The sequence below is a fragment of the Tauraco erythrolophus genome, chromosome 10 (assembly GCF_009769465.1).
Source record: "Tauraco erythrolophus isolate bTauEry1 chromosome 10, bTauEry1.pri, whole genome shotgun sequence".
In the NCBI taxonomy this organism is placed as follows: Eukaryota; Metazoa; Chordata; class Aves; order Musophagiformes; family Musophagidae; genus Tauraco; species Tauraco erythrolophus.
The window spans coordinates 28,760,538-28,774,442 of NC_141474.1; the positions used below are offsets into that span (position 1 = coordinate 28,760,538).

General features: G+C 41.4%; 1 protein-coding gene across 1 annotated transcript in view; it reads right to left on the reverse strand.

Moving 5' to 3' along the window:
- The window catches only part of RAB3B (RAB3B, member RAS oncogene family), a 51,809-nt gene that overhangs the window by 1,106 nt on the left and 36,798 nt on the right, over window positions 1–13,905 (reverse strand). Inside the window, exons 3-4 of the mRNA XM_009981465.2 lie at window positions 10,864–10,982; window positions 2,820–2,944 (exon numbers count right to left, since the gene is read on the reverse strand). Coding sequence (XP_009979767.2) covers window positions 2,820–2,944; window positions 10,864–10,982 — 244 coding nt within the window. The remainder of the gene's footprint in view (window positions 1–2,819; window positions 2,945–10,863; window positions 10,983–13,905) is intronic.

The following is a 13,905-nucleotide window of genomic DNA, read 5'->3' on the forward strand; positions in this document are numbered from 1 at the left end:
GTGAAGCATTTTGTTATTTTTCTAACCCCAGGGGCCTCAAAGGCCAACCATCACTTACAATAGCTGTTGCTGCTGTTCTGCCAGGTCATTACATTGCCAACAGCGAGAGCTCCAGCACCACAGAGAGTTTATTTTGCAATAAGCTACGTTTTGTTGTGCTTCATTTTGGGGGCATTCTGCACTGCATCAGTTTTCTTTGATTCTGCCACAAACGAAGGGAAAGATAACTCGTCTTAAGGGATTAGTCTGCCACTGCTGGTAGACCGAGTCACACTGATGTGTGAGATAATAAGGAAGTATCTACCCCATTCTAACACTTTTTTGAAATCATGGGACAACGGGTGAAGCGATGGTGGAGACGTTTGCCTCCTTAGTTAATAAGGACAGCTGTCTTGCATCAGATGAGGGTTCCATCCACCCCACTTGCTGTCTTTGATCATGATTAAGAATGTATATAAACGGCACAAGAAATGTGAGAACTGAACTGGGATATTTGTCAGTCCAGCATTAGTCTAGCTTTTGCTGTTGCTGAAGCTGTTTTTGGTCAATTTACATTCAGGCTAACAACAATTTCTTAATAAAATTATTTCGCTGATGTTAATGTCAGTATACAAACTTAGACAGACATGCTGAAGGATAACCTTTATGTGAATCATTATGATGAAAACCAGCAGTTTAAGCAGTCGATAGTCAATTAGAGGGATTCCTCCCACCTAACACACAAAGTGATTTCAGATAATGCTGTACACATTAGCACAGTTAATATAAGGAAAAAACTGACTGATAAAACCTCATATATTTTCAGCCCTTTTAAAAAGAGCATTAGTATGTTGGGAGGCTACAGAAGAGGAAGATTGGGACAGCACTGTCCAAAGGCACGGTTAGCTTTTGTTTTGCTTTGCACCAGGAATGTTTCTCCAGGGTGAGCTGGACAAGCGTGAGGACAGGCTGGGGCAGAACGGGGCATTCTTCAGCAGAACGGTTTCCTACTGATGGAGTCAGTTGCCATGGTAACTCTGTGCGCCTGTGTGTTTTGAAGCATCCCATACATAAAGGATTCAGATTCTAGATGCCAGGTTTGTATTTAAACAAACAGATGAATGATTTCTTGGGGGAGAAAAAACATCAGAAGTCTAAATAGGAGTGGGAGTTCAGTAAAAACTCTCTATTTGCTGTCACATTATGCTGGACAAATTTTCAGCTACTAATAGTGTAATTACTCTTGCAAAATACGTGGGCACACTTGCATTCACAACTGGTTTTGAGAGTCTGCGAAGCCAGGAACCAAGTTTATTCACATTCATATTTTCAAAAAAAATTAAATTCTGATGGATGAAAAAGAGCCCATAACAGATTTTGCAAACTAACCATGTCTTTCTTTGCTTTAATAATCCTTTACATGTACGACTAGTATTACAATAATAATAATGATGGGAAATTAGAGGATTTAGTTTGGTGTTTGCTCATTATTTGTTTATGATGGCAGCATCTCAAGGCTCCAGTCATAAATGGGACCCCTGCGTGCTTAGCATATGTAGAATTTACATTTGAAGGCTCTAAAAGTGCAGGCCTTTGCAGACACACCTATTTTTGTGGCATGTGAAACATGAAAAAACAATGTGACTGCTCTTAACTCTTCGGAGCAGTGACCAGCTTTTTATTTATATCACACAGGTCCCTATCACAAAGCCATACTTTATACTCATCTATAAGCAAGGTTTCTATACCTTCCCTTCATTAAAAAATGAAAACAGAACAACCATAACAAAACACCCAACTAATAAATACTCATTATCTAAGATTTAATCATAACTGGCAATTTGACCAAGGTCACACTTGAAACTACAACAACGTACGCAGTACTGGAACTCCAGTACCCCCCAGTTTAACAATATATTATGCGCCCACCAATTACTGCTTAAGAGTTGAAGACAACATAGGATTTTATAACCTGGGGATGATGGTGATTCCTTTGGGTCTGGTAAGAATATCTACTCTTACAAGCTAAACAAACATTTACCGTATGTCTACTGTAAACGTCTTCACTATCAACTGAATTAAATTTTAACAGGATTTACTTGGCATTGTGAATTCTTCAATAGAAGATGACAGTATAGTTAAATCTTAATACAGAAGCCCTGATTCCATATTAAAAAGACCATATATGCTATAATATGTAACAAAAAATGAGAAATAAATGAGAAATTAGGATGAGTTTATTTTGCTGTTCACTCTAAAATTTTCATTGCAATCCCAGCTTCCTCTCAATGGAAGTGTTTAGCTTTTTCTCTCCCATATCAATATCATAATGTCATTTCTCTACCTGGATAGAGAAGCCTGGTAAGTTTTTAAAATATATTTTACTCAACTCTACAGTTCTGATGTATAAACTTCTTTTTTTCATTGTTTAGTTGAAAAAAAAAAAAAATTCTTCTACAAAAATCCATGTCTGCATTCTGAAAACGTCTATGTGGTACTCAGAGACCAGGAGACAGAACTGTGTTTATGAAAACTTTTCCGCTTTTTATTCCACTAAGCTAATAAAAGATGTTCTCTCCCGACAAACTTTATCTTCCTTAAATCCTTAGATATTAGCTTTACAGATACAGCAACACGACAAGAAGGTAGTATTCAGCACTAAGCAGTAAAATATGGACCTAGAATATACTACACTTCTTAGTTGTGATACTATTATTAAGGAGGACTTACTAAGTATTGTGATATTGTTATTAAGAAGGACTTTTTATTGTACAAATTAAAAGGAGCACAGTATAAAGAAGCAGAGGAAAAAGAGTAGAAAGAAAAGCTTTGACATGTACCTAGCTGATCCGCCAGATGTTTCCCCTTCTCCACAGGAACAATTCTTTCATCCTCCATATCACATTTGTTTCCGACCAGGATCACTTGCGCATTGTCCCAGGAGTAAGTCTTGATTTGTGTGGCCCTAAAGCAGGTCAAAAGATTGTTACCTTCCCTCAGCCGAGCCAAGTACAATCGTATATTAAGTATGAAAACAAGTACCAGTAAAGACATCATCAACATCTCCAGACTGCAGCTTGGTTAAAAGACAAACGACCAAGCTTACACATACAGCAAGAACATGGACTATGTAATTTATAGCACCGTTCTATTTTACTACTCCTTAACTTCGTGTGACAATAAAGTTACTTGCTAAGACTTTGCATGAGATCATGAGATTCAGACAAAAATCTGAATTGAATAATTTTTGAAGTCTAGGCAAAAAAAAAACATTCTTCTAAAGCTCATTTTCCTTCACCTGTAATCTGTCAGAGGAACGACGATCAAGTACACCTCTTAAGGATATTCTCTCTATAGAGAAATCCATACAATAGATATACACTTCATGCTAGATTTAGAACTTCTTGTTAAACACATAATGACAATAATTTAGAGCAGACAAAAAAGATGCTCATTTGCTGCAGAGTTTTAGTAACACCACAAGAAATTGCGTTTTGAGAGTCCAACAGATGGAAGCATCAAGTCATCTTTGCTTGAACAGGAAAACTGGTTCATCGAGACTGAAAATTGCATAGAAATGTGGAAACAGTTGCTAAAGAGAAACAGAAGTTTACCAAATTGGGAAGACAGGGGATCAAGGTAAGGCTCTGTGAGCTAATACTTGAACCCAGCAGGATTAAGTGACACCTAAGGCAGGAAACAGCAGATGCAATGACAGACGGTGAGTATCAGGCAAACGCCAACTTCAGTAACAGAGCGATCAAGTGCACGGGAGCTTAAGCAGGAGCACTGGGATGAACTTAAAGCCTCTAAAGCTCTCTGTGGCTCATGGGCTGAAACTGGAGTGGAGCTAGCTATGGACCCCAGGAGTCTGACCTTACGTTTGGCCTCTTTTAGTTTTTCTATGACAAACAGAAGATTTTTTTTCTATTTATCTTGAGGAGTCAGTCCTTTCCCACCATCCTCCATGAGGTGCTACAGCAGCAGAACAGTATTAGCTCGGTAGCATTCGTTTTCATCCATTTTTTCAGACTCGCCCAACCTATTTTACCTTCACCAAGTCAGCTCTATCTTTCAAGACTCCCTCCTTCCCAAAGGTAATTAGGCTGCTCTGCCAGAAGCGATACACTGCTTACCTCCTCCACCTCTCCTCCAGCCCCTAACTCATCTTCCCACTCTTTGTCCCTACTCGCCACCCCTCCACAGACGGCACTGCAGTTTCAGTGAAACCTACCATTTCCCCGGAGAGCCAAGAGTGCCCTCAGATTTTTTCATTTGCTTGAACTCCCTTAACAATAAAGCATTTGATTCCTTCTCTTTTGAATTAGCCGCAGCCTCCAGCTCTGATATACTAATGATAATTTTTAATTAGTTTGAGTTGCTCACTTGCCTTTTCCATGGAAAGCAGCTAGTCACATCACTCCACAGATATCTATGAAAGAGGGGGTCATTTTACTCTGTGACTTGCCTTTAAGTAGCAGCCTGTTTGGATTGCACTGGAAAACAGAAACCTAAATGAAGCCCACTGCACAAGCCCAGACCCACACTGCAACACGCAAAAATAAAGAAAGACTTTGTGCAGTGAAGCTTCTTACTCTTCTTGGTGTCCTCCTGGCAAGGCACTCACTCCAATCCCACTTCTGGCTCCTCCACTTTCACCCTTCTGAGTGCCTCCATGTAGACAAGCCCTGTGAGAACTACTATGACTCTGTGGTAAGTTTACATGGTACTCTGGGGTTTCTCAAGGTTCATCACAGAAAGAGATGACCTCAAAAATCAACCAAAGCCCAGGAAGATGAAATCTCCCCAGTCTCCCTCCACAAGTAATAGAGAGAAACAAAGTCTTCCAGGGTTCAATTTAGAACACCTATAACCAGGCTTCTCTTCTGTTCCTGTTCCTCCCTCTGGATTCATTTCAGCCGCTGACACTGCGAAATCTTAGCTATGTAAACAGAATTACTTAGAAAATTAAAAAGAAGAAAAAAGCATGATCTCCCACAGAAACTCATCCTTCTCCTTGTTTAGTACAAGTTAGTGAAAATCCTCTCTCACAGAACACTGCCATTTACATTTGTTAGGAATTAAAAACAAAGCAAGCTATGAAGAAGGATGTCTAAAAGAAACACCGATCTCCATACAGAAACAAAGGCAGCAAATTCCCAGAAGGTTTTGGAAAGGTAAATAAATACATAGGCTTGTGCAACTGACATGTTTCAACACCTATCAGGGCAATCCAATATACACACTGGAAAAAATATATTTCTGTGACACAATAACAATGCTGTGCCTTATTTGTGCTGAATTCCCCAAATTAACGATAAAGCATGGTTTTTATGCTTCATGCTTAGAAGAAAAATAGTCTCAGGTTCACAGTTACATGGATATATCAACAAGCGAATTTGGAGATCAGCCCTAAAGATAAATAAAGCTGATGATTTGCGAACCCAGCTGTCACTTAAATCTAAGTTAAATTTAACCAATTTTGTCTCCCCTTCTATTAAATTGTTTATATTGTCCAAAGCAGAGTTTCCATGGTATTTTTTATTTACTTTACAGTATCAAATGCTGAGTATATTCTAGTTTCGGTACAGTTTCAAATGAGGTATAAACCACTGATTTATCTATACACAAAACTATCAAGCCCATGTCAAATAATAATTATCAAAGGAACCTAACAAAAAGATCTAGAAACTGAGCTGAAAGCCATGAAAGCTCATGTAACCCTTTCACTCACCCTACAGGAAAGACATCTTATTATTCAAACAAAACAGTTATTTTCAAATATCAGGTAAAATCCACCTTTGCTTTTGCCCATTTATGCTTTTTCTTGTAAAATAACCTGACTGTACTCTTGTCAAACTTCAGTAAGGAAAAATCACTCAGGCTTAATCTTTTAAGGCTTCTGGTGCGATCTGCTGTACCCTTCCCAGTGAAGGAGCAAGAGAACAGGTCGTGTCCAAATGCATTTAAATTGCGTATCTTACTCTTTCTCACCTGCTTCAAGATAATTGTCATTAATTGAGGAGTTTCATGTGAATGAAGGACAGGCCGTGCCTCACGTTCATATACTACCTCGAGAGCTTGTCTAAATACCCGATACACAGTCATGATCCTCCTCATTCAGGAGAAAAAAGTGCCTTTACTTGGTTTAAGAGAAGTAATTCTGAAGTGACACAAAGCAAACCAGAATCCTCTTTAGGACATCCACCCATAAGAAGGGTGCAGTAAAAAGATCACCCAAGGAAGAAATCGTATGGCAGACTGGAAGAGATACTCTCATTTCCCTTCTGGGCAGGTGAGGCCAGGTCAGAAGGCTGTTAAAACAGTCACATGCCAGTGAGACAGAGATGAGAGGTAAATTGCACCATACACACAGTTTTAGAGAGGATGTTGGAGCTTCATGAAAAGGCTTGGAGAATAATAAGGCTAGTGAGCACAACCTGCTATTGCAGTTTCCCAGCTAGAGAGATGATGTAAACTCTAAGATGCTGGAGAAGCCTAGAAGGGAAAAGACTTCTTTCTGATGGAGAGCTGACTTTGCACGTAGCTACCTTCCCATAATTTGAGTTTAATTATGAAGATCTATGCACACCCCTATGAGCTCAACAGACGGTCAGAGTTTGTCATGGGCGAGAGCTTACTTGGAGTGCTAGGTCTCTGGTTCAGCTGTTTGTTCATGCTTTTGGCTTGTTTTCTGTAGGGAGCTCTGCAGGAAGAGATGGTACAAGAGAAAGCAGTGAGATGGGCTGAGATTCATGCTGACAGCCTGCTTACACAGCATCTTAAAAAATCTGAATCACCAAACAGCAATAGGCAGGGCACCAGCAAGAAGGGACAAGCTTTAGACTGGAGAATGTCCTACTGTAAAACACATAGATGACTACTGTACACAACTTGACCCATTCCAAGGTTTTGTGAATGGGTATAATTTTAGGACCGGGAATTATATTCAGCTAGTAAATTCTTACCAGCCAATGAGAAGGGACTGGGATGGAAAGTAGCCAAGTTAGCGGAAGGGGCATCACTTCATATTTTATTTGCTGATGCTTTTCTTGAGGTATTCTCCTAAGCTTGATTGTATTTGCTTTATAAGCCCAGTGCCATGATCACATGGCAGATAGTTTATTCATCTTTTTATGCCAGCGAAAACACTCAAATTCCAGCCACATATGGTATTTTGGAAATAACTGCGAAGGTTAACAGGTTCCTTACTGGATTTTATTCACATTAACTGAGTACTGCTTATTTATTCTCAATGTCTAAAAGGGCAGCCAATCTGCTGCATCATGCAGCATTTATGACAAAATATTCAACTTAACAGTATTCTTTATTTACTGTAGCTGGACACTGAAAAACACATGACTAGCCAGCTAGGATTGCAGGACAGATGAGAGACAGGAAGTGTAGGATTAATTGCTGTAATTTTTGAGAACTTGCAGGATGTAAGAAGACCTGGGATGAGCTTTGCTCTTAGTTTTTGCATATATTCTAGGCGGATGCCCCATTTAATTTCAGTGAGAGTTGAAGTATGGTCTTAGAACCAGTGTGGTTTGTTGTAGCCTCACCTAAACCTCTGCAAGCAGAGAGGCAACTCACGTATTGGGCCACATGCCTTCCTTGCAAGGCAAAAACCAGCTTGCAACTTTGCCATTTCCTAGGGCATCTAGAAGCAACACTACTAAGGGTAACAGCTTCATTAGTGGACAAGAAGTAGGTCAGGCACTTGTCTTCCCATCAGACCATTTCACATCCCAAACCTTCTGGCTCCAGCCCTCTCACTCTTATGGAGGTCCTCCCTCTTGGGCACAGCAGGCTCAGCAGGAAGGCTGTACTATCCACTTGTGATGGATGAGACAAGGCAGGGCTGACCATCAGTGGTATGCTTTGCAGCCTGTACACCTTCCCAGTTGCTGCCACCCCATCCTCTCACCAGCACCAAACAGAAGCACCGCAGGGCTTCTAGGGCTCCGTTTTTATCATTACGCACACTGCTACTGTCTAGCCCTTGACCTTAAGCGGCTCATGGAGATAAAGACTCTGAGCTAAAGGAGTTCAAGTAGTGGACAAGTTAGTTTTCCACAGAGAGTACAGATCCTGACTGAGGACCAGATCCAGTATAACGTTTTCTTGAAATACATCACACAGCATGGTGAAAAAAACTCAAAAATTTCTACCTACTTACTATGCTAGCAAATGTCAGAGGCTGATACAGCAGCACCAGCTCCAGACAAGCTTTTGTTTCCATTTCTTGTCCCTTCAGAAGTTTAGAAAGCAATTTTGCAGCCTGGGAAAAAAACATGTCTGAGCTGCATGGCCACTAGAGGACTCTGCTGGCACAGCAATGCTGGCTTTGCTACAGTCCTCATCTCATCTCCTGTGGACAAGCTTCAGAAAGGGAGGAAATGGGCTACAGCAGGCCAATTTTATCTGCCACGCTACATCATTTGGGCTCAGAATCTTAAAACTGATGGTTGGAAAGGTTCCTGACATACAGAGTAAAAACCAACAGTGATGGTTCACCTCTGTCCTTTGGCTGATAAGGTGCTCTTAGCGAAGATACTCATGAGGCCCCTGTGGCGCAGGAAGACATGAAGTCAATTGCACAAAAGCGGACCTTTCCTAATTCTTACACTCTTGCACCAGTGCCTTTGATGGAACAGATGTTAGACCATCTCTAATACAAAGCTTCAGGTTAAACTTCACTTTTGCAAACTTTAAAATAGTAGCTCACAGTGGCAGCTCATAGATTGAGATTTGGTATTTTTTAGCTAAGTCAAGACTGATAAGAAAAACTTACTAGAAAGGAACCTCTAGACAGACAGATGAACTGGTCATATATACCTTGTTTCATCAGGGAACCAAGCCAAAAATATTTATGGTTTAGTGAAAGATACTGCCCTAGCTCACATGCCTGTACTCCTAAGGAAAAAATCCCTGTGCAGACATTCGCAAAAACAGCTTCATCTGAGCTTGGGGGGGGGGGTGCGCCACATGGTGGAACCTGGTTTTGGCAAAGCCTTTGGGTTTATGTTTCTAGTAAGGAAAAAAATTTATTCCTCCGTCAATAGCTGCAGAAGGACAGCTCAGGGAAGGTGCTGCAGTTCACCTCTTGCAGCATGGTGTCATGATACTGGAGATGGGGTAAAAGCAGAGACTACATCTTTAACTGTGATGATCATCATCAACTACTTCAGTGGACAGCCAGAACAAATAATGGGCACCCTTGGAAGAAGGCCAAATTACTAGAAACAACGAATCACATTGTTGCAGCTTTGAGTTACAATCTAGATTAGGGGATATGGAACAGGTGTTCAACAAAAAGCCAGACGAGCTGGATGCTAAGAGCCAGTGCCTTAGGCAGCATATGTCACATGCTCCCGGTAGGTCACTGAGATCACTGCAAATCAATCTATCAGATTTATGAGATTACATTAACCACTGCATTGTCTGTCTTTGCGTGCTGACCATGCCCATCTGCAGTATACAGCAACAGGATAACAAGCAGAAATGACTGCAAGACATTTGAGGGGAGCCACAAGGGTACTACTTCTGAGGATAAACACAGCCCTTCCCCTGCCTCCCCATGCCCTCTGTTTCCTACACAAATTCTGGCATCCCTTTGAGAGGATGTCATGTCAGAACGTGAGCTCCAGCAACAAGATTCACCCTTCCGCTTCTCTGTGCTGTGCCTGTGGCCACTACCTGGTAGCAGTGGCTCAGATGTTTTCACCCCAGGCACTGTGCTGGGTCCCTGCTGAGAAAACACCTCCCATCAGCTGCCACCGAGGGGGCTGCAGGCGCTGCCCATGCCTCTGGCTCTTCTGGCAAGACCACTACTCTTCCTGTTCTGTACATGTACTTGTCTAGAAGGCAGGAGAGCAGGAAAGTGGTCTGGGTCACAGCTCCACTTCCAAAATCAGCTCACAGTGTGGGGTGAGATGAGCTGTTTCTTCCTGAGGAAGAGGACAGGTGGCATGAGCTACAACAGGAGGGGAAGGGAAAGCGCACACCAAGATGTGGAGGAGTGGGTGTGGGTACCAAGATGTGGGTACCAAGGCAGCTTTGATACTGCCGTGGAGCTACTGAAGTGACTGACCTGGTGCTTGCTTTTTTCATTGTAAGTCAAAAATGTTTCCTGGCTTTTTGTCATCAGAAAGTCCAGAAATTATTTTCTGCAGTGGAGCCAGAGGAGCTTGTAACAGCTGAGAATCTGTCTCATACCTAGTTTTAGGGCTAAGTCCCTACCCTTCCATTTAATAGGTAACTCCTTCTCTCCCGTCCTACCATCCCACACGGAGCACTGTCTTACAGAGTTGTTCAGGTGCTTTCTGTAGTCAGTGGTAACAGACAGGCCCCTTCCAAGGGGTATGCTTCCTTTCTGTCCTAGACCTTGCTCTTCCTCCTCTTAGTACAACTAAATTAAACTTCACAAGTTTTAAATGGGTAAAGTTAGATTTTTAATTATCTCAAGTTAGGCAAGGTGAATACTGTTCCATATGTCTACACTTGTAGGTTCCAAAAAAAAAAAAAATCACTTTTTAAGACAGTTTGGAAACATTTAGCTTTATTAGATTTTAAATGAAATTTGACTCAAACAACCACTGTTAAACTGGATTGTTTTAGCAGCATAGCCAGAAACCTCATAAGCCCAAATAATGCATTAAAGGATTAATTTCTTCTATGCAACTTTTTCATTAAAGTGAAGCTGTAGAAGTTTTTCTAAGGAGAGTTTAAAAACCAAGTTCTTTATCCCAAAGTTTAGATGAAGAGGAAAGAAGATGGTAATGCAAAGCACTGTGGAGGGTGGGACGTCTAATGTTCTCAACAAACAATTGTGAGGAGAGAATCAGCCAAAACCCAAACAAACCCAACAATATTTCATACCAGTCCTGCACTGCATTGAAGGAGTCTTCACTGGTGATATCATACATGAGGATGAAGCCCATGGCTCCTCGGTAGTAGGCTGTGGTGATGGTCCTGTATCTTTCTTGTCCAGCTGTATCCTGGCACAGAAAGCAATATTTAGGCTTTAAGACTTCAATTCTCAGAAATAGGAGTTGTAGTTAGGTCCTATATCTAAAATAAAAGCAACCACTTTTTGTTATTATACATTTTAAAATTCTCATTTGTTCCCAAATGAAATGAACCCTACTTACATTTTAGCATTAATTGGGCTTTTGCATCAACTATGATTTGTTAAATGCATTTTGACACATGTACTATTAAAAAAATACCAAAGATGTCAACCCTTTAATTGCTCTTCTCTGCTTCAGCCTCAATGCAATAACAAAACATTAGCGGAGTTCACTGAAAGCTGACACTTCAAAGCACAGGCAACAGAAAACAGTCCAGGACTGTACCAGGCAAAAGACATTTACGTGTTGCAATTTAATGTCATGGTCAGGAAAATGCCTTTGAGATAGATGCTGCAGGTGACTGTTCTCACCTGAAGTTAGAGACAACAATTAAAGATGTGATGCAATGAAAATTATTCTATAAAGTGAATTTAATGTGGAATATCCCAATCACAATGTCTGAGGTGCATACTAATCTGAGATTTACTAATCCTCTTCTGTTGGTTTAGCTTAATTTTCTTTACCTATAGAGCACTGCAGAATACATCTACCTGCAGTTGTCATTTCTATGCTCAGCCTGGCAGCACAAAGGTGAAACTCTGGCATATACAACAGAAGAATTTCGAAATACTTGTGACAGCTGGAAAACATGTCATCTACCATCTGTTGGATGCCAAAAACATTTATTCCTTACGTTTTGGGTGCCTGCTCTTAAACTGAGGAATATTTCTATATCAGATCAGCAGTCCTGCAGCCAGTCCATTCCCTCTGGACCTGCCTTCTGAACCAAGGAGAGAAGTTGTGTGCTTAACATCTCTCTCATCCAGGAGGTATCTATCATTTGAACAAATACATTTCATCCATCTTTTGGCAAACGGCAACCCTGTGAAACAGCCTTACCTTCAAAGCATATGTTCAGCATAAGGTGTTGACTGCTAATTACTCTTATGGGTCAGCAGTTCTGAAATGAATGGTCCTTTAGTCCTCCAAAACCCATGCTCAAGAAAGCTTTTACTGCCACTGGTTTAAAATGTGATTAGTGTTTCTCTTCTCTAGAGAAAAAGACCCTAAAGAACTTATCAATCATATAGCTAGTTGGAAGAGTAAAATAAATCCACGTCGAGCACTCGTGCAGGAGTATAGAGCCAGGTTTTGATCAGACACTGCACATCACCATAACCCCAGAAAACACACAAGATGCAGCGAGTGGGAAACTACTCAGCTTTAAAATCCTCCTGTCCGTCATTCCCATACAGACAGCTTTGTTTTCGCTTCGTGCAAGAGACAGTGTTGGCCCTTCCAGAACGCATGCTAGCCAGTCTATGAAAGAGGAAAACATCAATGATCGCCTCTTGTTCTGCACCAGAATATCACAGAGGCTTTCTGTAGGAGGAAAGCACTTGTAAATAAGCTCCCTGCAGCTTGCTTAAAAGGCTTTGCCTACTGCACCACTGTGAGACTATCCACAGCTGTAACACACCACGAATTTCCCAGTGGAGAGATTATGCAGCAGGAATATTGCCGATTCTCCATCACACTTCTGGAAAAGTAAGGGATTTTTCCTTGAAACTTGGGCATTTATTTCAAGACAGGGTAATCCATTGGCTGATCACAGCGAGGCACTGCACATTGACTGAGAAAGAGTCCTCCTGTTCCCTCCTGACAAGAAGTACCAGAATGAGGTAGACTACACCTCGCAGCCCAAGTGACCATGTCTTCTCCTGCCATCGATAAATCTGTCACAGAGCATTCTCATATCCACTGACACCACATCCTTGCTTAGCTGCTAAACAGCTAAACCAGCCATGCCAGCTAGATCCTGACTGTACTAGTACAAGTGGGAAAGGTCTCAACAGCAGTAAGATCATTCTGTTTATTCAGAGACATGATAGTTGCTTTATTTTAGCCAGGTTTCCTAAGGACATGAGTCTTATTAAATCATCAGTCTCCACACGTGCACATGTATATGCTCACTACAACTCTACTGACTTTTGATCAAATTTGACTGAGGGGAAATGCTCTCAAAGGTACGTTCTTACAAATGTCAGGAAAATAGTGAGGTGAAGAAGAGAGACCTTAAGCATGCCTTAACTGGCGAAAAAAGCTTAAGTGCAATGCTTATCTTTTTCCAACACCAAAGGATCCGCAGGGGAGAGGCTTTCTTCATGCCTCATTAGGAGAAAGATCTAAATCAGTATCAGTAATTTCTCAGAACCTGCAACCAACAAAAAGAAACAAATACATAGGAAGTCAGGCTTCTTCAGTTCCCATGCTCACAGCGTTATTGTTTTACACCTGCATTCCCAGCATCTTCTGTCTCTAAAATCTCATCATCTATTTTCTGCTCTGTGTTTAACTAGCGTTCATTTTGGCTTATGGCATACGGCATGAGGCTGTGACCAGGCAGTAAGCAACTGCAAGACACGTTGTCCAGCTGCACGCAGAATAACTTGGAAAGAAATTAAATTTGACAATGGCTCAGAGCAAGGAGTTAGCTCTGAGGATGTACATCCAGGCTGTCCTGGGAAGCAGCCCCAAGGGACTCTGAGTGGCTTCCCAAACCTGCCCTGGTACCATCGCAGTGCCTCGGCTCAGTGAGGAACCAACTGGACTCAGCCCACAGAGTTCATCTGTATTAAAAGCAAACTGTGCCATTGCCTGAAAGCTCTGAAATTTATTAATTCTGGTTTGTTGATTTCAGTATTCTACCTGTGAAACCCTGGGCGGGGGTGTGGGCCCCAATTTATATGTTAACGAGAGACAGGGATGTGGCTGCAGGAGGTACAGAACCCCAAAGGGCTACATCCGTTCGCTCAGCCAAACCTGTTCTCTGGTGGACCATGCACTTACC